Raw genomic sequence first — 22,888 nt, 5'->3', positions numbered from 1 at the left:
CAGCCCTCGATTCCTTGCACTGGATGTTTTGCTGCTCTGAGACCAGCTTGGCTCTCACTTTGTGTGGAGCATTTTGTTGATATGTGACCTTAGCGGTGGTCCGAAATCAGTGCCTTGTTTGTAGGAACTCCATTCGTGGACTGGTACTCCACCTCCAGAGAGCGGGGCAGAGCGGCAGAGACGCACTGGTGTCAGAACCTCCAAGGGCTTTGTTCAGCAGCACAGAGCAGTTTTTGAGATTTCTTTAAACCATGAAGCATTTCGTCTTGGTGGTTTTGGGATCGTTGCTGCTGTCTCCTCAGCAGGCACACGGCGTGAGAGATGACAGGTCCAACTGCAAACCAATAACATCCAGCTTTTGTCAAGGCGTGGGATACACCACCACCCTCCATCCGAGCGGCGCCTCGGGCTTCAGCCTGCAGCAGATCGGTCAGATCGTGGAGACGGCCTGTTCGCCAGGGGTCTCCATTCTCATGTGTCGCACCGCCCTGCCCGAGTGCGGCTCGGAGGACGACAGCCGCAAGAAGCCGTGCCGAGCTCTCTGCGAGAAGGTCAAGACGGACTGCGAGTCTGTCATCAGGGCGAAGCGGCTGTCCTGGCCGATGAGGCTCCGGTGTGAATCTTTACCAGAGTCCAACTGTGTGCAGGTAAGTGTGAAAGGGAAGAGTTAGTTTGACAGTTTGGGAAACGAGAAGATGAAAACCAAACATCCACTTGGGTCAACCAGAAATCCAGTGTCCCATGTAGGCACAGACAAATTTGGGTTGAATTTTCTTTGCAAAATAAAGGAAAAATGGCAGAAGTAAGATTGATTTATGTTTCTGTTCCTCCAGGGTGAAGAACCCCGTGTTCCTCCGACCTCCCCTCCGACATGTCAGACGATCACTGTCCCCCTCTGCTCAGGCTTAACTTACACTGAGACTGTGCTGCCTAATATTCTAGGCCACAACTCTCAGGAGGAGGCGGGCCTGCAGATACAACGCTTCGCATCATTTGTGAAAGTGGAGTGCTCCCCTCACCTCAAGTCTTTCTTGTGCTCCGTCTTCACCCCCAAGTGTGTGGCGGGAAGAGCTTGGCCTCCCTGCAGGACGCTGTGCGAGCAGTCGCGCTCCGGCTGCGAGTCGCTGATGAACAAGTTTGGCTTGGAGTGGCCTGAAGAACTCAAGTGTGAGGCGTTCTCCACAGAGACGTGTGAACACGTGAGTCTAACATGGAGAGGACTGAGATGTTGTGCGGGTGCTCTCGGTACCGTAGCAAATCTAAAGGTGCTCTTGAAGTTGAAATGGTTACCAAGACAACAGGAAGCTGCTGGGCTTACCTCTGGCACACTCGCACAAAGGATATAGTTAAAATGCTTTTATTGTGTCAGGGCATATCAAAGTAAGAGGCTCTCTTCCCCAAATTTAAGTTGAAGGGATTTGGCACAAACATTCACTTGGAGTCAAAGGTCAAAGGTCACTGTGACCATAACTCACAAATTCTTATGGCTAATTATGACACAAATGAACTCAAAACATCTATGAACATAAAATGAGGTGATGACCTTTTTACATCCAAAAGGGTCAAAGGTCAACTTCACTGTGACATCATAATGTTCTGCAAAAACATCTCTATAATGATAATCTATATTTGTCCCGCTCAGTTCCTTTTTTAAAGGCTTGTGTCACTTGACTCCACTGATTCATGTTTCTGTTCATCCAGGGTGAAGACGCCATTTTTACTCAAACATCCTTAAAAACGTGCGAGAGAATCACTGTCCCGCTCTGCAAAGACCTGCCGTACACCGAGACTGTGATGCCCAACATCCTGGGCCACAAGACTCAGGAGGACGCGGGTCTGGAAATACATCAGTATTTCCCTCTTGTAAAGGTGGAGTGCTCCCCACACCTCAAGTCTTTCCTGTGCTCCGTCTTCACCCCCGAGTGTGTGGCGGGAAAAGCCCGGCCTCCCTGCAGGAGGCTCTGCGAGCAGGCGCGCTCCGGCTGCGAGTCGCTGATGAACAAGTTTGGCTTTCAGTGGCCTGAATCTCTCAGGTGTGAGGCGTTCACTATGGAGTCCTGTGAACAGGTAAGTGTGATCTCTTTAAATCCAACAGAAAGGCTTTTTTATGTTTAATCACATAAAGATTCACCAGAGGAAGAATCTTCAGGCGATAAAAGCTTCATCATAACTTTTTAGTTTATTAAAACAAAATGTCCTCTGTGCATTTGTCCCAAAGTTCCAGTTCGAACAGTTTTGCCACGGTCAAAGGGAGTTGGACTGAAGGTGTGCACTTGTGTCTTGTTCCAGTACGGCGTGAGCAGCAGTGGGGGGATCTGTGAGCCCATCACCATCCCCATGTGTCAGGGTCTGGCCTACAACCAGACCATCATCCCCAATCTCCTGGGACACACGAGTCAAAGAGAAGCCGTGATGAAGATGTCCTTCTTCAACTCCATGGTGCAGACCGTGTGCTCGGTGGACATACGCCTCTTCCTGTGCAGGGTGTACGCCCCCCAGTGCGTGGCGGGGGAAGTGCAGCGGCCCTGCAGGTCCTTCTGCGAGAGGGCCAAACAGGGCTGCGAGAGTCTGATGACCAGCTTCGGCGTCTCCTGGCCGAATGAGCTGGACTGTAACTCGTTCCCGGAGGAAATGTGTATCTCAGTGAGTGAGAGAAGAAACTAGAAGAGTTGCGTTTGGTGAAGGACGTGAATCACTGGATATTTTATCGGTCATATCTTTACCTGACATCTTCCTTTTTTTTCTTCTGTTACAGGAGGAGAGCAGGACTGAGGTATTTGGTTTTCAAAAATTGTATGTTAAAAGTTTTGTAATTGCCCGAGATATAAACATTTATATTATATTTTATATTTGTTATGTAGATAAGTAAACAACATGGCGGTGTACCATGTCGGTCTAATCACAATACAGTCCCACAGTGCAGGGGAACTGGACTCAAACTACAAAACAAACCTGAATAAATTCCAAAAAAGAGAATTAAATAACAAATAATTTAAAGGTATTCTGTGGAGGTGCTTTCACAGTATTTCACTGATTAACATGTGGTGATAATGTGCCAAGAAACACAGCAACGTGTCAGTAAAGGCAACACTAAACTTAAACACAAACCTTATTAGTTCACAAGAAAACTCCACAGAGCACCTTTAGAAACATAAATGACCATTATTATTATTATTATTACCCAATAAAAGAAACGATACAGACAAAACGTGGATCAAATATTGTAGGATCATTTAGTGTGATACAGCTCTGTGTAATTCAAGCCGTGATCCATTCCCCTAACTCTTATTTGTTCTTGTTTCCAGCAGATGCTGAATGTTGAGACTGTTCTCGCTAAGCTGAACGCCGGTGGCTATTCTGTCCGTGGCAAATGTCAGTTTATTTTTCCACCAGTTTTAACATCTTATCATCTGAAAGATGATGTTTTTTGTTTTTTGTTTCCATCCTCATGATCTCATTTATTTCCCCCAATCAAGCCCTGAGTCTCAAGACTGCCCGCCTGCTGCTGATTCTCATGGATGTATCCTCTCACTACTTTCACTGCTCTCCTAAAAGAGGATTTTTGTTCAGTTCACTAACCAAGTAACGGATCACCAATCTGTCACACCGAACTCAGCTGTAATCGGAGCCACAATAAAGTGTTGAGCTGTGTGTTTTCTATCCGTTAGAGCTCTTTAACAGCACTTTCAGGCAGACAAGACCGGAGACCTGGATGTGTTGGAGTTCTTCAAACTGGAGCATTTTGTGGCCATCGTCAGGAGGGAGTATGTGGAGAGCTACGAGAGGAGGACTCCACCCTCCGTCACTGAAGCCCAGTTGAAGAGGGCTCTGTCTGTCCATGGTAATATATTTCTATCGCTAATAGTACAGTGAGAATAACAAATTCCCTTTGTTTTAAATCACGCAGAAGCTTTTGGTGTCTTGTTGTCTCCGTCGTGCAGACTTCGGTGTAGATGATGAAACCTTCCCAATCCTGTGGCTGAAATACGGCTCCCGGAGTGGGATCGACTATGACGAGTATGTGGCCGTCATAACAGAACTGCAGATCCTCAAAGGTCGGTATGAGCAGGCGGAACAGCTCCTCTAGGTTCATGACTGTGGCTTCTAATTTAGCTGCAATCATTTCTGCAAATCTTATCCTCCGCCACAATTTTCCAAATGGGAAAAATATTGTCTGACGGAGAAATATGAGTGTTTCAAATTGAAGAATCTGAGCTGTAATTGTAGAACGGAAACTTCTCTGCAGGTTGTTTCAATTCACAAAATGTCCAGAAAAGTACTGAGGACATGTACATTTGTGTGTCCTGTAAAACTGCTGCACTGACTCACTAATGTTCAAAGTGAGTGAAAGAGCGGCGTCTGATTTTTGATTAAATAACAGATTTTTGTCAAAGCGAAGTGCAGATTATTCCCCAGAGAAAGACTGATTTTAAATATATTGTACATTTTGTGTAAAAATTCAAAATATATTAATGTTTTTTTCTCAGATCGTTTCAAGGCCCATCTCCTGAATTTGCCGTGTGACTGCCAAGTCGCCAGCTTCTCTTTCAAGCAGGTGAGTTTAAATGATTGTGATTATTATATTGTAAAAGAAATTCTACCTCAGGTAGCAGTGGCGTAAATGCTGTTTATTTACCTGTTTGTGAGTCTACAGAACAAAAGATTTCAAGCACACTTAAAAAGATGTGAAATAATACATTAAAAAAGGTTACAGAAACACTTCATAATCTTCACTATGATTTCAAACAGTATCTCTATGTCCATATGTACAAAACAATCAGCAACTATAGTGGATTATTTAAGGTCATCATGTCAAATAGTGGGCAATAGTGGAAAATGTCTAAACTGTATTTTAAGAAGAAGTTTCCAGACTCTGTATCAATTAAACTTGTGCTCACAGACCGATACAAAAGATAAATCAAATACAGATGCTGATAATGGAATACATACGTAAGTAGATTTTCAAAGCAATGATAATAGTAATAGAGATACACACTGTAAAAGCTGGGATTACAAAAGCTTGAGAATAATTTTCTAAAGCATGAAAAACGTTATAATATTGGTTATAATAAAATAACAGGATAAAATATGTGACCTGTAATTTTTTTGTTTTTTTAAACATTAAAAAAAAATTGTCAAAGTAAGTTACTTGGATTGGAAGTGGATGATTGGATGATATATAATATATGTATATAATGAATATTGAATAATATTTCAAATATGGCAAGTCCTTGTTATTTCATACATGGAAAAATAATGAAACAGTCAAAATAAAATTGAATTATCCTTTAGATCTGCTTAATGAATGTTATATTATAAAGAATGAAAAACCACTTTTTAAATGTGTCTATTTACATCCAGTGCTGCATGTCAAAGGTTTATTGTGTTATTGCACTTTTAATAAGTTTTTTCTCTCTCTCTCTTTTCAGTTCATGAAATCGGCCATAATCTGAGGATCAAGCAGGAGCTGAGCGCAATGAACTATGACATCATAACTGTTCAGTAGCACAGAGCTGTAAGGGACTAATATAAATGGTTATGAATCCATTTATCATCTTCATTAACAAACCATTGTTAGAGTATTAAACTATTAAAGGGACATTGAGCTTTTTCTTATTCATGCCTGAAGTTTTTGTTGGTTTTAGTTGCAAAGTGCTTCTTTTGTGTGTGTTTGTATTTTCAGATCAAATGTATGATCAGCCATTTTGTGAAATTTTCACATCTCACATTAAAAATACTCGGTTGCAACAATCATTAAGCTTTTTCATCTAAAGACAAAAAAGGAAAATAAGCTTCTCCGTGCCTAACACAAATACACTGAGGAGTGAAATGGTTCCGTCTTAATTCTGATAGCAGGGTACACCGGCTCAGTGAATGTGGTGTGGTAAGTGTGGATGTGGATCAGCTTGTCAGAGGAGATGGTGTAGAAAGACAGTGTGCCAGCAGCCCAGTCCAGGTACATCCCGACTCTACCAGAGTGGCGTCTACGGATGGACGCTCTTCTGTTATTGTGCAGGATAGAATAACCATTATCAGAGCAGCTCAGACTCCAGGATTGATCATTCCTCCCAAGACAGCAGTTGTCACCCTCTCCTCTCCTTTTGATTCCTTTGTAAGTCACTGCTATGTAAACCTGTCCCTCCCACTTCACCTCCCAGTAACAGCGACCAGTCAGACCTTCTTGACACAGCAGCTGTTTCCAGTAGTCAAATCTCTCTGAATGATCAGGGTATGGCTGCTTCTCTCTCCCCACTGACACTTTTCTGTTGTTGTCCGACAGTATGAGTTTTCTGTTTGCTGTGTTTGGGTCCAGAGTGAGTTCACGGGCATCTGATGTAGAGAAAATAAAGCAGCTTTTTTCCAATTTGACATATAAAATTTTAATACTTATTAATTTACTGCATTTACTTTAAATAGAAATGATATTGTTCAGACTCTGTTCTGAAATTGTTTCTAAAAAACAAATAATATATTAAAGATTATAAATTAACAAAACCATACCCAAATAGAATAAAGCAGTTAAAGAAGTGAAAGGTTTCTTTACTCTGCCTTATGCTGTACACTCACCTGTAACTATTCGCTTTTGTTAACTACAGATTAACATTTTGTGCAAAGAACATTCACATTTTTGACCAAAGGTGCCAAACCACTCATTTGTTGTTACTGGATAATCAGTATATCTATTATCATTATCACTGACAGTCCTCCTCTCATACAACATCCCTTTGTAGTTCGTCTCTGACTGACCCAGCCTCAACTGTACTTTGTGTATAGTACTTATTTGCAAATAACTGCAAATAACTAACACATCAAACAAAGTTGGTTAAATAGTAAATATTAAAAAGCACACTTACACTTTTTCAGGCCAGATGTTATTGACTGTGATCCACCATGGTCCATCCTGGTTCGAAAACAAAGAAAGAACAGCAGTCAACAACTCTGATATCCTGGTTATCAAAGATTATCCCCAAATCTTTTTTTTATTATATGATACAAGACATATCATGAGCGAAATAGCAGTCAACACCATTGCTGAGTATTTCCACCTTGGAACTGCAGTTTACTGTTGGGACTCAGGACATTTTAAGTTGATGGAGCCCTCAGCTCTTGTTGTCTGTTCTACAGACAGTAGAACTCACTTCCCCACAGTTCTTCACCGACCCTCCCCCCTCGGTCGAGCTCTCATGTTCTTCAGGTAGAGTGGTGTCGCCCTCCCCCCCTCCACCTTTGTCTTCAGACTGACTCATGGTCAAATTTACACCTTTAGACAAACAAACCAAACATGCTGTGTTAATTTTAATCAGTCCTGTCAATAAACAAATACAGTTTGGAAGCAAAGGGTCTGAATATGTTTGTAAATTAGTTTGTAATCTTTTGAAAACTCTCAATGCTTTCACTTTGTCATTACGAGTGTTGATTGATAAAAATGGAAGTTTTATACATTAAAGATTAATTTTACAACAATAAAGTGTGCACTGTATACACTGTATATAATCAATACAAATTAATCATATGTACTAGACTGATTACAGGTTTTGTAAACCACATATTTGTCTGCAAAGTAACTGGAAACTACATCTTAAACCATGTAATGGAGTCAAACGTGCAATAGTTCCCTTTGACATGTAGTAAATAAGAAAGTGGATGTACCTCAAAACTGAAGTCCTTTGTTTCCCTCTCCTCTTCAGTTTTACAAAGCTCAGCTGTCTTACATTTAATTCTTTACACTTTTTCCACTGAAAAATGACGCAAAAAAAATCCCCCACTATTAATTCAGATTTCACACAAACACAGAAGACACTTGTTGAGAGTTTAGTCGGCTTCTTAACACCTTGCTGGCTGAGAACATGAAGGGAGTGACCATGGCTGAACACGGACTGAAGGTCTGGGATGCTGGTGATCTTGTGTGACATCTAGTGGCAGTGATGATTTCAGGCAATTAGCATGAAATGTGACAGTAGGTAATATTAAAATCTATTCCTGTCTCAGCCATTTTTAACACAAATTCATGGATTGCTTGTCCTTGTCAAAAGAATACAACAGACGATCGACAATTTGCGCCTTTTTTGTCGCTGTTTTTTATCTACTAACGACATCTGATCAACCCAGTACAAAGTCATGTCAGTGCTCTGTTTTAGCAATTGTTAAGCAATGAAACAAGTTTTATTTACGATTTAAAGTTTAATCCACGGTTTCACGTATAAATCAATCCAATAATAACTGGTCTACCTAAACATCTCGTTATCGGTTGGCAAACGACGTCGGCAGTTGACAGATCTCGCGAGAGTATGGCGCTGACACAGAGGCAGGTCTCCAATCAAGTAAATTTTCTCCTGATCTGTTGATCTTAAAAATGTAATTTTGATGTCAGAATGTTTTGAAAACGTGTGTCTTGCGAAAACTGGGTCCAATATATATTTCGGTGACTATGGAGCGAAACAATCTGTGATAATCTGTGATCTCGTTCACTTCGCCCATTGGAATGAATACAACCAGACCTGCTGCTGGTCTCCTAGAGGCGGGGGAGGTGGAGACAGATACAGGAAATAAACAGAAGCGTCTCGGTTTCTCTACTGTCTCTGCTACACCCCACTGTTTGTTATTGTTGAGCTAAACTTTTGTTTAATAAACTACTTTTCTTAAACCGTTCATATGGTGTGTCTCACACATATGTCATGGTCCAAAAGGGTAATAATTACATTAACATGTCCTTCATTTTCATAAATCTGATAGAATCATACAGTATGAGTACGATGCCAATGAGCAACAAGAGAGGGGCACAAAAACACAAATAATCATGAATGTATGCATGTGTATGTATGTGTGTATGTATGTATGTGTATGTATATTCCAAAACACAAATTAAATAGCCGTTTTCGTCTTATACATTTGCCATTTAATTTTATATATAACTTCGCTTGAAAGAACGAGCGAGCGACCGAATATTGACTACATACTGCAACTTTAACTTAAACTCTCTCAATGTTCTGATTTTACATAATTAATCGTAATCATTATTTCAACCCTGCACAAATGTGTCAATCTCTCACACGTCTTTAGGTATATATCCTTAAACCGCAGTTGTTCTGTAGCATATCAGGGGTTTTCTCCCTTTGTGTCTGACATCCTGTGCCTTTGTGGCTCAACGACGCAGTTGTACTAAGGCTTCTTTTTTATAAGCGTTTTAAATTCTCACAAACAGACAGCAAACAATTAGCCTAAATATGGATTAAGAGTTTCCGATATTCACGTATGAAACACCTTATCATAAAATGATGTCTTACCGTTACAATTACATCCATCGAAAGGGAAAGTGAAAGTATTTTTGCAGCTCTGTTTAAGGAAATGGGTGTGATTTCTGATAAGGGCTCTGCACTAGTTCTAGAAATACTGCAAAAGAAACAAGGCTGTAAGGAACCCCAACCCTAACCCTTCTGCTGCTGCTGAAGTCTGATGATCCCATATCGGCTGTGGATATTTCTAATAAAACACAAGTCTTTTGAAGGACTTATAAGCAACAACATAAGATGACTTTATTTGAACTGTAGGCTGTTATCAATCCAGGGGAATTCTTTTTTTCTTTTTCAAAAACTGCTACTTTAAATTATTAGCAAGACAAAAAAAAAATAAAAAAATAAACAATGAAACCTACAGTTCATTTCTTACTAGACCATGAAAGTTTGACATATATACCTACCTATTGTATGCATAATTCATGATGTTTTTTTGACCACCACAGGTTTCTCCCAGACTTGTTCAGGTTCTAAATCCAGTGTAAATCAATTTCATTTAACTTCTGTCAGACTTTTGGAGGTAAAGTTATTTTTGAGTGACTGTAAGCACTGATTTTTCTGCTAAACATTCCACTTCCACTCATTATTCAAATAACATAACAATATTTTTACTGCACAAACTGAGGCTAAGGGAGATTGTGATACTGTTTTGATGCCATTTTTCACACTATATTTTGATTCACACCCACCATATTAAATAAATGTCTACTATATGTACTGTTTGCACCGGTCTCTGCTGTCAAGTCTTGTAAATATTGCTTGGTTGTTAACACAATCATATGTAGCAAAAAAAAAGTCAGTAACCAATTTACAATAAATGTTATGTTTAATTGATTGTATCTGAATCTGGCTGGAGGTAAATATTCAAAGATGTACGTGCATTTGTGAAATATATAGAGTACACATACGCCCTGCTTCTGCAAATTCTTCATGGTTAAAATGTTAAGTGAGTGACAGACATGAATGTCAACTAACCGGCTTTGTTTTAAATGTTCTAAAATGAAATAATAAATAACTACTATTGCATCACATGTTCTTATTTTGAGAGCTGCTGGCTTTTTCCAGGTAACAAGCAAACTCCTCCCCCCATTATTCCCCTGGTTTCTGGCACCTGCTGGCTGGCCCTTGAAACCCCATGTTGAGCTCCAGCCACTCCCTCTCACACTGCAGCCAGGCTCAGCAGCATTCTTATCAGCTACCACTTTCTGTTTTATTTGTTATCTTTTACTTATTTTGTTTGTAATAACCTTTGCTGTGCAAATCATATCGTTCAATCTGACTAAATGTTTCACAGTTTGCAAAAATGTAACTAGCCACTTAATTTGAGCTGAGTTAGAAGCTGCACCACAGTGTTTCTCATAAAGCTTCACTCTCAAATAAGTTGTCATATGCATGATTCAACATTTTAGTAAGATCCAAGTGAAACAAAGTAGTGCAGAAAAGCATTAAAGGAAAACTGTGGGCTAGTTAGATTTTCTTAATCTGAGGCTATTCATCTGTTCAAGTTTAATTTAACCAGAGGAGAGGAGAGAAGACCTACAGGAACAGCTTGTATCAAATACATGTAACTTCTTTTAAAGTCCATGAAAATGTGGTTTCACAGCTTAAGTGTTACTTATAATAAGTATATATTATGAAATATAATATAATAAAATAATATATAAATATGTATAAAGTAAAAAAAATCTATTTATCACGAGTGTATGAGTGAAACACCTTGATAGTAGCTTGACAAAATAAAAACACATCCCCACAATTCTCTTCTCTGGATTCAATTAGGCTCCTGCTAATTCCTGATTAGTTGTGACATGCTTTTAAAATTGAGCCTTGCCCACTTCAAACCAAGGAGAAGAGCACAAGCAAATCTCTAATATAATAATAAATAGTCAAAAATAACCATCTAATTTTGTTAAAAATAATGTATGTTCGTATCGGGGACCCCATTGGCAAGAAGCTGATCAGGAAAAAGGTTTTTGAATGTGTGTTCTGTATGGAGTATAATAAGTGTAAACATTTTGTCCATTTCTTTCTTTCCCTTCCTTTTTCTTTTCTGTTCATTTTGTGGAGGTTTTCACATTCGTTACTTTAGCAAAAGTAGCAATAACACGCAAAAATACTAAGTAAAGATTAAGACTTGGATCCCCCAAAAGGAGTTAAAAACAACTAACCTTGACTTTAGTTGAACGTTTCATCTGCCTGCCTCACACCCATCAGTGGCTCGCGTCCTCATCCCACACACCGCGCAGACACTGTAGGTAAATGTAATATGTAGTAGATAACTACGTAGGTTGTTTGATACAATTTACTTTCCTACTGTCAGAGGTTCTGAAATAGATTGTTAAGTACCTACAGATGAATGCTAATGTTAGCGAGTTTCTAACTTTAGCGTTAAATTATACTTGAGTGAACTAATGTTAGCTAGTTTTTAATTTTAGCCTTAATTTACAGTTTAGCTAACTAATGTTAGTTAGTTTCTAACTTTAGCGTTAAATTATACTTGAGCTAACTAATGCTAGCTAGTTTTTAATTTTAGCCTTAATTTACAGTTTAGCTAACTAATGTTAGTTACTTTCTAACTTAAGTGTTAAGTTACAATTACAGTTAATGAAACAATTAAAAGTCATACTGACACATACGGATAATGTGCTTTAATAACAGTTCATGCCTGTTAGTTGCATTAGTTAGTTTCATTTTCCCTGAATGACAGACAAACCGGTGAGGAATTCCTTCAAGATGTTTCACATGACAGTCACACTAATCACTACCCGGTGACCAGGTGAGTCCTTTTGTCATTTCGAAAGTCAAGAAAGTATTTAAAGTAGCGTCACTGTAGGTAACAGGTGTTATTAAGTAAAACACCTTCGAGACAGATCTAACTGACCTTGAAGCCTCAAGCCCAAGGAAAACCTGAAGAGAAAAAGGCATCAGTCAAAGATTTTCATTGAAATCCTGACAGACTGCTGGACTGAAGGTAATATAATTTTGCATTAACCAGTGATTAACTGATTTCCTGTAAGATTATGTCGTCTTTTTCCCTTGAACATGGTGGGCCAGTTATGGTTGACAGGTCACAGGGAGCTTGTATTTTATCCTCCAGCTATAAAGCAAAATAATAATAGTAAATAATGATAATAATAATAATAATAATAACAATAATAATAATAATAATATAAATAGTTATATTTACAGTGGGTATTTTGAAGCAAGGTGAGTTAAAGTAAAGAAAGTGTTTAATTATATCAGTGGTTTAATAGAAGACAATAGAATCGGGTGCAGGGATTTTGGCATACTGGGCACAATCTGAATCTGCAGGCTATGTGACACCCACTCGCTTTTTCTATACACAATCATTACAGTAGGTTTGGGTGTAAAATGGTTCACACATTTTTCATAAATCCCCTGAAATTACTCATTGGCTAATATTGCACATGCAGTACTTACAGTGAGTCAAATGGGTCATACAGGTTGTTACAGGTTGGAGGTCTGAAGCCACAGGAAGTCTCCAGTGCCTATGCTCTGTGGGGTCAAAAATACAGGAGTGTTTTTTGGGTACATGCATCCAGCGAGCAACTTTCATTGAAATAAACGGGGCACCATCTCAGAACAGGGCATCCAGCGTGTTTCATGCATATACAGACTCCCCAGGACAATTATCTGGTCAGACCAGATGGTCCAGTTAAAATACCTGACATGGCAGTGCCCTGTTTCACTGTTTATTGTATATGAGTGGTATCTATGTTGCTGCTGTTTCAGGATGTTGCTGTGTGCCTGTGTGATACTCTTGGTGGCCTCAGATCTGGGCTTCTGTTTGGATGAAGCCGACCTAGACGCCCAGTGGGAACAGTGGAAGAACATCTATGAATTCGAATATGTATGTACATATTGTCTGTTATGTTATATTTAAGTGAATAAGTTAAGTAGTCTGCCCATTCATGCCAATAGAATAAACTGTTATTGGAATATTTTAGGATGATGATGATGTTGAAGAGTACTGGAAGGAGAACTGGAAGGAGAACATGCGTACGATTGAAGTCCACAACCAAGAAGCAGAACAGGGCAAACACTCCTACAAACTGGGGATGAACCATCTCGGAGACAAGGTCAGTCTGGAGACTGAAACAGGCCTTTATGCTACAGTCAAAATCATTTGGATTTGACAGTGTAATTTTTATATTATACCAAAGGTTTACTAAAGTGTGAAAGTTTCACTGTCTTTTCCTCAAAGGATAATTTTGCTTTCAAATTGGTGTGTTCCTATAAATGTTGCTATTATGGCTCTATGGGTCGTGCTAACTTTTTTTTAGCCTCCATTGTTGGAGGAGGACAAGGAAAAACCCAGTGTCCCAAGTGTCCCTCAGCTTTCCAAATAAACATTTAAAATATTTAAGCCGGCAAGTTTCCCCAGATGTAGATCCCTATAAATGGGCTATAATGGATGATCCTATTAGCTACATTCTTTGTTTACTTTGCATCAGACTTTTTCACTCTTTCATTTTAGGTGAAAGAGTGTCATACTGTTTTGTGGACATGAAGTTTTATTTATAAATTGTTTCACCCAAAGGAATTATTCAGTCATTACAAAGACGAAACCACTGAGTCTCATTGGAAGACAGAAGCCAAAAACCAGGATGCAACACAGGGCAGATCTGAACACTGCACAAACTGTAAAAACAAGGTGAGTGGACACTGAGCTAGGTCTTCATAGTCGAGGCTTGATTTGGTTTTGTGGTGCTTGGAACTCTCTTGGAATCGCTCGTCTGAGGGAGTCCTACTTGCAGTGTAATGCCTAAATCTATCTCTTTGTCTCACCTGTCTCTGTAATGTAAAGGTTTACTATAACAATTGGTCACTGGCGGCGTTACCCAAATCTATCGACTACCGTGAGAAAGGCATGGTGACTCCAGTCAAAGACCAGGTCAGAGGGCAAAGGATAATGATGACCATGATTATCTAACATGTCTGAGGCCTCACACTGTCTTCACCAAACTACTGTGCTCCACACCTCGCAGGGATCATGTGAGTCCTGTTGGGCATTCAGTGCTGCGGGGGCCCTCGAGGGACAGTTGGCCAAGAAGACGGGCCAACTGCTGAACCTCAGTCCTCAGAACCTGCTGGACTGTGACAATCAGAGTCATGGCTGCAAAGGAGGATACATGACCACGGCCTTTGAGTATGTTGCAGAGAATGGAGGCATTAACTCTGAGGAGGACTACCCGTACATGGGAGAGGTAATGTGTTGGTAGAAAGCGAGCCTGAACTTAAACTCTTTCAGCGCTTACACTTTTAGCATCAGCATGAAACCAATAAATATATTTACTCTGACCCAGTGACATAGCCAGAAATATTGTGATTGATGGTCACATACTTAATTGAGATGAGCCTGAGCAACCCTAAATCCTAGAAATTCTGTTTACTGAATTGTTTTCCCAGTTACGTTGTGTTCAGATTCATCTGCTAGGACCTAAATGTAGACAACCAGACAGACAGGAACAATTTATTAATTTTGATAACAATCTGATATTATCATCTTATGTGTATATAGTGCCCTCTACTGGTGTCCTTTGATTTAACACTATGCTACTCCTAAGCCAAAAATTCAGTAATTAAATATATCATTCTATTAGGAGCGGCTCAGATCCACCAATGCAAACATGTCAGACCTCTCCTGTCTCCGCAGGTCAACAGGTGCCGCTACAAACCATCAGCCACTGCAGCCCAGGTCAAAGACTATAAGGAGATTGCAGAGGGGGACGAATGTGCTCTGGCTCAAGCCCTGTATCACGTGGGTCCCCTGTCTGTGGCTATCGACACCAACCATGCAAAGTTCCAGCTATACAAGAGTGGTCAGTCCCCAGCTTTGAGCTCTTGAGTTTTTTGTTAAGGTTAAAATGTGTAACTTTTCCACATTAAAATCTCTAAAAATTGGTAGACATATATATATCACTTTCAGGTTGCTGAGGAGGCATTCAATTCCCTAAATTGACACAGTTCCAAACCAACAAAACCATGACACAATATTAGAAAAATATCCAACAGTATCTGGAAAAAAAGATTTTAGTTCAACATTGCCTCTTAACTCTTAAATTCACGTTTCCTCCTATGTATTTAGGTGTTTACTACAACCCAGAAAATAAGAAAGACCTCTTGAATCACGCCATGCTGTTAGTGGGCTATGGAGAGACCGCAGAGGGGTTGAAATACTGGATTTTGAAGAACAGGTGAGATGCATCACCTGTATGAATGATGTCAGGTTGTTAATGTGGCTGCCAGGTGAGTGAGAACCTGTGGTCCAATGATGATCAACACACTCTCTGATCTCTTACAGCTATGGGACGGATTGGGGCGAGGAGGGTTACATCCGGATTGCACGTGACCGTGGCAACCACTGTGGTATTGCCAGCAGCGCCAGCTACCCGGTCCTGTGAAAGGGGAAATAGAGGGAACAGAGGAAAATAAAGGGTGATGAAGGGATCATGTGAAAGGTTGATATGACCAACCGATTTAATGTAGTTTTCTTCTGAATAAAACAGGCTCTTCCGAAAGCTGAATCCATCCTGTCAGATTGTTCGTACCATTTACATCAACACTTTCAGTTTCTGCCTCTGTTTCCCTCCTCAGACTGTCTTTAGCCAAAACAAACAGATTCAAACTCTCCCTCCTAAAACCTAGCAGGTAAAAGTAGATGTTGTTTAAACTTATTGTCGACTAACTTATATTTCTGTTCTGTTTTTATTCACTTATCAGAAATTAAAATTAAAACCATTACCTTATTAAATCAGATAAAAGTAGAAGGTCCCTCAGAGAGAGCAGACTTCCGCCGAGGCCAATGTCAAATAAAATGCACCAGACTTCAGAGAATAAATTTTAGATTCATAGTAAATGATCCGGGTCTGCCCCATCCCCCCTCCACCCAGTTCAAATCAAATCACCGTGTGAGACATTTTCTGTGAGGCGTCCATGTTTATTAATTTCATACATGTTCACACTCACTAACACGGTAACTCTTGAGGTAAAAGGCTATAAATGTACGAGTGCTAATGATAAAACCCTTCAGTACACAGGCTGACAGGCACTCGTCTAGTGGTTGTTGTTGGTACAGTCTGAGGTTACATCATTCCTGTTAGATATTTAATAATCAGCACGTGTTTAATGTTCATGTTAAAATGGAATGTGACAGTGACACTTTAATTTTGTTCATACATCAGAAATAAAAACAAAAAACAAAAAAGTGTGTAAAAATACAAATAGAAATGACATGCTGTTAATATGAGAAGATTTTAAAATGTTCGTGTGTCCCTTCAGTTCAGCCTCGTCCTCTTCATATGCTCATGGTGACCTGGATGAACTACAGAGAGAAATATACACACTGTTATTCTGCTGCTCTCAATCCTGTTTCTAGAAACAAACCACAGCGTTTGGTGAATCATCAGATACATTTATCACAACAGCTCAGTAGAAATGATAACTTTGTGCATTCATCTTTACAAGTGAAACCTCTCACATTACATGAATTTGATGCTTTGTTAATATAATATAATATAATATAATATAATATAATATAAGATTGTATTAGTCCCAACAAAGCAGCAAAGTGACAGTACAAGAAAGAAAAAATAATATAAATAATAAATAATAGATAATATAATATATACAAAAGATATTTACAAAAATGTACATGATATCAGCAGAGATCAGTAAAGGGCTTTTTAAGTAACCTTAGTTAAATATAAAGTGTGGGCATATCATGTATTTTCCAGCTCTGTAAAGTCACAGAACAAAGTTTATTACATCCTCAGAAAAAACATTTTCTCCTGCTTGAAATCTGCATCACGTCATGTTACTAAAAAAAACCTATTTGTTTTAACAGTAACTGCCACAGTGGTTCAGTCAACGCCTGCATATTGACCTCACACACTTTATCTGCAGCGTTCAGTCAGGAGGAAGTGTAATAGAGGAACTGTGCTCATACACTGGCTTTACATACAGAGTGGAAACTTAGCACTAGCATGTTGCTGCTAACCTCAGTGACTTTGCTGCCTGGTTATAGTCGGGATGATTATAGTCGAGTGAAGCTCAGACAGTGTTTTCTACCACAGTTGTATATTTAGCTCCCAACAGTTTTCCTGTGCGACCTCATGACAGAGTCAGAAGTGTCTGATCGAAGGTTTCTGAGGCGACATTGAAGCTTTAGAAAAATGACAAACTTACATCATCGTAGTGAAATGAGGCGCTGCCAGTTTGGTTCGTGTCTCTCCTTCGGAACTGGTCTGAAAAACACACACAAACAAAAACAGCCAAGTTGATTCACTGTTTAAACACTTTAAACGTCCCGTATTTTACATAAGAAGATATATATAACCAAAAACCAAAAACCAATCAGAAGAGAGGAGGCTCTGAGCCTCTTTTCTGATTGGCTGACTGTTTTCTGACTGATCCAATCTAAATATAGCAGATTTCAGGTGAAAACACTCAGAGAAAATAAATCCTGCAAAGGTCCAGACGGTGGGTCCAGGTGGGCGGGGCTTGGTGACTGCTTTGTTGTGACATCACAAAGTTCCAGAAGTCCTGACGGCTGGTTTTAAGGCTCAGTTTCTGAATACAGGCTGTGTGCATTTCTCTGTGGACTGAGGCTTTGATACTTTCACAGTATTAATATAGAAGCTAGAGCTGATCTATAATCACACTACACATGGACACAGACCTTTAGACTATATTTATTACCACAACACAGATGTTTAGCCTTGTAGTGATAGCGAGAGCCTCTCAGGGTCTGTCTGTGGGATGTTTGTAGGTGTACAGTCTCCAACAGTTTCTGTCACATGCTCATGAAAACACCCACAGTTCTCAGTGTCTTTCCAAATGTCATGTCTGTCCACAGCTTCTGGAAGAGCGGCGCTACAGGCGACCCCAACAGCCTCCATCAGCTGCTGTACTCATTAAATAAAACTCTTCTCCCACTGTCAATGCTGCAGTGGTGGTAATGAACACACGCCACTCTGTTCATGCGCTCACCAGTCAGGGCACGGAGTCTCACACTGCAGCTCACAAAGTCATCGAAGGGGATCCTGCCGTGTATGCTGTAGCGCTTCATGATGCAGTTCATGGCCTGAGGGCTCAGATTGTAACCTGCAACACAACAACATGTTAGGCACCTCTCAGATATGTTACAAAAATGAAAGCCAGCATGATATGGCCCTGAGAGCAATTAACTCCCAGCATAAAGAATAGTCAGTACGTTTTATTACAGCTCAAACCTTTCACTGTTTTAATTCCTGGTTTTACAGCAATAAGTTTATGAGAATAAAATCTGTTTTAAGAGAAAGTAACGACAGGTTGTCGTGTCCGTTTGCGCGTACCCATGGTGGTAATGGCCTGCTGCATCTCGTGGCCCTCCACTGTCCCACTGTGGTCCCGGTCGAAGGAGGCGAAGGTGTTCTTCCAGCCATTCAGAGCCTGCCACAGCTCCCTGAACTCAGCAAAGCCCATGGAGCCAGACATGTCCCTCTGAGACACCACCGTCAGTCAAGGATCCAACACAGACAACATGGAAGGTTTAACGAGGGGAAAACTATGAGATGCAACATCTGGTGGAAACACTGAACCCAGAGGAGTGGAGGCTACTATCATTTAAAACATGCTCTGCAAGTCTGTGCTCCTTACAAACAAAAGGAGAGAAATCTGAACAAAGTCAAATGCCAAAGGAAGATTTTGTCCAAAGAACCCTTGTTAAATGTAATCCAGCAGCAGGTTTGTGTCGGCAGACTCGTGCCCTGCAGCTGGTGATGATTGATGAGTGAGTGAGTAATGATTCTGTGACTGACTCAGTTAATCTGTCATTAATCTACGTCTCAGTCTTGTTTGGCTGAAGGGTGAAGGATACGTCCAGCATGCTGATCATCAGTCTGCAGGTGTCCAGGCTGAAGGCTGTGAAAGGAAAACACAGAATGTGAGCAACAGGCCGAGACGACGTCCGCACCGCGCACGTGGACAAATCCTAAAGCACGCATATAGATCGTGTCTGTGTGTCTTAAGGAGACAGAGTCAGTTATCGTTCTGTGCAAAAACCCACAAGAATCCCAGAGGTCACAGTGAGAGGTGAAAGAACACAACACACTCTTATTCCATTCAACCCAGAGTGTTTGATTTCCTGTCGCCACAACGACTCTTTCCCCACGTTTCCTGTCCACCTCAACCGTCACACACACACACACACACACACACACACACACACACACACACACACACACACACACACACACACACACACACACACACACACACACACACACACACTAAGCAGAAGTAGTGTGTGTTAACAGTGTCTTGATAGAACAGGTCTGAATGCACCAGAGAGAAAACCAGGGAGTCTGTAACATCTGTTCTGGTGTTGTCATGTCGTGTCACTTCAAAAGATGTGTAATACACTGAGGCTGTGCTTTAGACTGGATTTTAGGTGATGTTACAGAAAAAAAAGGGGGAACAAATTCATTTTCAAAGCTGCTGATGTGGATTCTTTGAATATCAATCAATTTGTAATGTCTGTTAAACGTCACTTTATTCTGGAAGGATATAATTGCAACCACAAGGACGCTTTGAATTTCTCCGTGCCTGTACAACACATACCAGTGAATTTTTTTTTTTTGCATTTGAAAAGATGTAATTATATTAAAAAATGAAAATATACCTAATGTTTTAAAATGTTTTAAAAGGAAATGATAGTTTTTTCACATTAAGGCTTGTTTGCGATCAAGCAACAGGTAGAATTAAAAGGAAAGAGAGACAGATGGTGAATCGACATGTGACCTTCCTGCTTTCAGTCCAATCCTGAATGTTCGATCGTTATGATTAAAATAAAAAGTGCTCTGAGAGCGTATTGTTACGGGTCGGACGTGGGCCGCCAACATTTTTGAGATTTTCATGTGGGCCATGAGCTGGAAAAGGTTGAGAGCCACTGACTCAGACGTCTTTGTGTGTTTTCATGCGTTTTGGGGATAATGAGTGTTATAACCTGTAATGTTTTACCTGACAAAGACCTCTCAATGTTTAGAAAAGTGGCTTCATTCATGCACCATTCGATGCTCTCAGTGCACGGTGGGCCACAGTAAACAATAGCATGGGTCTGGTGTTCTTACGCTGGTATGAGCCAGAGATGCCGGACTGCGTGAGGCAGCGCTGCAGCTCGTCCGCTGAGATCTGTCCGTCCTGTCAGAGTCAGACAAACACAATGTCAGAGCGCAGGCAGATAACAATCAGCTGCTGCTGCACAAAAGCTTCAGAGAGGCATCGACGGCCAGTGTTGACTGGTACTGCTGTTCACAGATTTGGAGCACGCTGTATAATCAGGCTCAATGATACAAAGGTGAACTGTCTCTTGTGTTTTGGGACAGTGAAACCAGACACTGTGGGGACGGGGAGGGGGGGTCACTGCTCAGAGCATTGATGATGTGTAATCTGCCCCCTAAACACTCGATTACCAGCTCGCCCCAAAGTAAAGTGTTTCCTGAGAGTGTGTGCAGGTGAGTTACCTGTCCTGCTACAGCTGAAAAATATCCGTAGAGAGGATCCTGCTGCTGAGAAGAAACGGAGAGACGGAGAAGAAACAGGAAAGATTTAGTGTCTCAGTCTGTTGTTGTGCAGCATTTCAGTCATTTTCTCAAATAAACGTCATAAAACAAAACTCCAACTCAATGATTCATAATCACTGCCAGCTGCCTGCAGGTCTGAGTGTGTCAGCGAGCACAGAAAAGACCTGGAGTCACTGAGCTGATTATCTGGTGTTTGTGTGTGTGTATGTGTGTGTGTGTGTGTGTGTATGTGTGTGTGTGTGTGTGTGTGTGTGTGTAATCAGTATACATTGCTTTCGTGTTATTAATTGCACAAGACATCTGGTTCTAAGCTACAAGAGTTTACAAAAGATTCCTCCAGAAAAAAAGTCCACAAACTAAACAAATCAAATCAAGTTTCCTTTAAAACAAGAATCTTCTGTAAACCCACGAGGACACAAACATCTGCCTGATGAGTGGTCGTAGTTTTTAAGTAGGGCTGCACAATTAATCGAAATATAATCGAAATCACAATATCCAAATCACAGGAGCTGCAATTTTTTTTGATGAAAGTAAAATGTGTCACACTGTTGTGCACTGTTAGCACCATGAGTGTTGTGGTGCTACAGAGACGCCCTGGTCTACACATTTTTTCACATATTGTGCAGCTCTATATTTAAGCGCATCAAATGTTTGTTTTATTCTGAAAGGTAACTTGTAGCTATGGCTGTCAAACAAATGTAGTGGAATAATATATATATGAAAGTGCAATTTTGACTTACTTGTCGTTACTCCACTACATTTATCTAACACTTTTAGTTTTTACAGCTAATACCTATGACCTACAGGGTGCGGGGACAAAATCCACAGTCCAGTTTCAGAGGTTTATCTGAGGCTGAGGCTTCAGGAGTCTCAGACAAATACAGATTAGTAAAAAGTTGAACTGCTGAAGAGAAACAGAAACAAAAAGAGGGACTTTTACCCTGTAAAAAAAAGACTCTGGAAGATCTTCACATGACCTGTCTAACTGAGTCCAATGAAGCCTCATATTAACTACAGATAAACTGTGGATTTTGTTTCCCCATCATTTACATTAAAAGTGCATTAGGAAAAGACATTTTAATGGCCAGTGTTGTTTTCATATGAGCAGCTGACAGACTTGAAAACTGTGACCATCCCCATTTAATACAGCTCAATAACACTATATAATAACCAGAGGCGTTAACAGGTGAATTTAGAAACATTCACACAAATACACCTGAAGCCTTGTGTATTTTTAAAGGAACTAAACACCCAGTCTGAATGATTCCAACTAACTTCCGGACTGTTCGGACAGGACTCTCCCGGGACACTGTTGGGTGAACATTTTAACCGGTATTTCACCACGTTTTAACGGTTTCTTTCTTACCGCTGGGGCTCCACCGGGACCGGCGCCGTATCCTGGATAGGCCATTTCTTTCCCAGTTATTATTGAACGGAATGTACGACCGCGATTGTCCCTGCGTAAACTCGGAGGGTGTGTCCGCGGATGTCCACAAACACCAGGAGACGATGAGAGCCGAGGATATAAAAGTGCAGGAGATTAACCGGAAGCGGCGAGGCGGGTTATTAACGTTTATAAACTCAAATTGGAGGAGGGAGCTAAAAAGGAAACCACCGGTAGAACCTGAAAACCCTCTTCGGGACGTCCAGGTTGTTAAATATCACCAGGGTGTGGCCACGTGACCTCAAATCGACCAATAGGATCAAAGCTCTGGCAACAACCAGAAGAGCAGAGATCGAAGAAGATTAAAAAAAACATACACCAGACTTCGTAGAAAAAACAAATAAATTCACACAAACTGATCCGGATCTGTCCCAAAATTTTATGGGTTTTTCCCAGATCGAAACTCCATCCCTCCAACAAGTTCGGCGTAAATCGGCTGTGCACTTTTTTGTGTAATCCTGCTGTCCTTAGCGGAGGAAATAAAAAAAAACAAATAGACATGCAGAAACACACATATTCCAATTTAATAGGTACATCTATAAAATGTAACAGTGCTGCAGTAAATC

General features: G+C 40.5%; 4 protein-coding genes across 9 annotated transcripts; 2 read left to right on the top strand and 2 right to left on the bottom strand.

The window, feature by feature from the left end:
• The first annotated feature begins 19 nt into the window (after nucleotides 1-19).
• LOC111234136 lies at nucleotides 20-5,612 on the top strand. Of its 2 annotated transcripts, none has more exons than XM_022762069.1 (11): nucleotides 20-647; nucleotides 834-1,199; nucleotides 1,702-2,067; nucleotides 2,290-2,643; nucleotides 2,756-2,773; nucleotides 3,309-3,372; nucleotides 3,477-3,520; nucleotides 3,691-3,841; nucleotides 3,942-4,055; nucleotides 4,488-4,555; nucleotides 5,430-5,612. In XM_022762069.1, the coding sequence occupies exons 1-11, from the start codon at nucleotides 252-254 to the stop codon at nucleotides 5,451-5,453; spliced, it is 1,965 nt and encodes a 654-aa protein (XP_022617790.1). In that variant the 5' UTR covers nucleotides 20-251; the 3' UTR covers nucleotides 5,454-5,612. The 2 variants fall into 2 exon arrangements, with proteins under 2 accessions (XP_022617790.1, XP_022617789.1); XM_022762068.1 differs by having other exon boundaries at nucleotides 3,306-3,372.
• A 99-nt stretch (nucleotides 5,613-5,711) lies between these two features.
• LOC111234137 (stonustoxin subunit beta-like) lies at nucleotides 5,712-9,325 on the bottom strand. Of its 4 annotated transcripts, none has more exons than XR_002665643.1 (3): nucleotides 9,285-9,325; nucleotides 6,855-6,901; nucleotides 5,712-6,330 (listed from the first exon to the last, which is right to left on the bottom strand). XR_002665643.1 is itself a non-coding variant. In XM_022762070.1 (3 exons), coding segments are annotated over exons 1-3 (576 nt in total). In that variant the 5' UTR covers nucleotides 7,083-7,172; the 3' UTR covers nucleotides 5,712-5,803. The 4 variants fall into 4 exon arrangements, 1 of the variants encoding a protein (XP_022617791.1); XR_002665642.1 differs by lacking the exon at nucleotides 9,285-9,325 and adding an exon at nucleotides 7,140-7,227; XR_002665641.1 differs by lacking the exon at nucleotides 9,285-9,325 and adding an exon at nucleotides 7,047-7,117.
• Nucleotides 9,326-11,211: 1,886 nt separating this feature from the next.
• On the top strand, nucleotides 11,212-15,718 carry LOC111234098 (cathepsin L1-like). Its single transcript, XM_022762017.1, has 9 exons — nucleotides 11,212-11,281; nucleotides 13,088-13,164; nucleotides 13,262-13,424; nucleotides 14,027-14,058; nucleotides 14,122-14,208; nucleotides 14,303-14,521; nucleotides 14,971-15,136; nucleotides 15,403-15,511; nucleotides 15,619-15,718. The coding sequence occupies exons 1-9, from the start codon at nucleotides 11,212-11,214 to the stop codon at nucleotides 15,716-15,718; spliced, it is 1,023 nt and encodes a 340-aa protein (XP_022617738.1).
• A 527-nt stretch (nucleotides 15,719-16,245) lies between these two features.
• On the bottom strand, nucleotides 16,246-22,552 carry sri (sorcin). Of its 2 annotated transcripts, none has more exons than XM_022762029.1 (8): nucleotides 22,245-22,552; nucleotides 20,819-20,863; nucleotides 20,426-20,495; nucleotides 19,174-19,217; nucleotides 18,650-18,797; nucleotides 18,306-18,419; nucleotides 17,502-17,560; nucleotides 16,246-16,638 (listed from the first exon to the last, which is right to left on the bottom strand). In XM_022762029.1, the coding sequence occupies exons 1-8, from the start codon at nucleotides 22,287-22,289 to the stop codon at nucleotides 16,612-16,614; spliced, it is 552 nt and encodes a 183-aa protein (XP_022617750.1). In that variant the 5' UTR covers nucleotides 22,290-22,552; the 3' UTR covers nucleotides 16,246-16,611. The 2 variants fall into 2 exon arrangements, with proteins under 2 accessions (XP_022617750.1, XP_022617751.1); XM_022762030.1 differs by having other exon boundaries at nucleotides 20,819-20,860.
• Nucleotides 22,553-22,888: the final 336 nt, after the last annotated feature.

The sequence above is a fragment of the Seriola dumerili genome, unplaced genomic scaffold (genome assembly GCF_002260705.1).
Source record: "Seriola dumerili isolate Sdu_G_001 unplaced genomic scaffold, Sdu_1.0 BDQW01000435.1, whole genome shotgun sequence".
Taxonomy (NCBI): Eukaryota; Metazoa; Chordata; class Actinopteri; order Carangiformes; family Carangidae; genus Seriola; species Seriola dumerili.
Note: the sequence above shows the minus strand (reverse complement) of the source record. Positions and strands in the feature narration are given on the sequence as shown.

Coding starts and splice junctions, on each gene's coding strand:
- LOC111234136 (XM_022762068.1), top strand. CDS start 252: ATGAAGCATTTCGTCTTGGTGGTTTTGGGATCGTTGCTGCTGTCTCCT. Junction 1,200..1,701: donor CCACAGAGACGTGTGAACAC/GTGAGTCTAACA, acceptor CTGTTCATCCAG/GGTGAAGACGCCATTTTTAC. Junction 4,556..5,429: donor CCAGCTTCTCTTTCAAGCAG/GTGAGTTTAAAT, acceptor CTCTCTTTTCAG/TTCATGAAATCGGCCATAAT.
- LOC111234137 (XM_022762070.1), bottom strand. Junction 6,331..6,854: donor AACATCTGGCCTGAAAAAGT/GTAAGTGTGCTT, acceptor TCTCTACATCAG/ATGCCCGTGAACTCACTCTG.
- sri (XM_022762029.1), bottom strand. CDS start 22,289: ATGGCCTATCCAGGATACGGCGCCGGTCCCGGTGGAGCCCCAGCG. Junction 20,864..22,244: donor GTCCCGGTGGAGCCCCAGCG/GTAAGAAAGAAA, acceptor GTTTCTTCTCAG/CAGCAGGATCCTCTCTACGG. Junction 17,561..18,305: donor GAGACTCCGTGCCCTGACTG/GTGAGCGCATGA, acceptor TGTGTTTTTCAG/ACCAGTTCCGAAGGAGAGAC.
- LOC111234098 (XM_022762017.1), top strand. CDS start 11,212: ATGTATGTTCGTATCGGGGACCCCATTGGCAAGAAGCTGATCAGGAAA. Junction 13,165..13,261: donor ACATCTATGAATTCGAATAT/GTATGTACATAT, acceptor GGAATATTTTAG/GATGATGATGATGTTGAAGA. Junction 15,137..15,402: donor GTTCCAGCTATACAAGAGTG/GTCAGTCCCCAG, acceptor CTATGTATTTAG/GTGTTTACTACAACCCAGAA.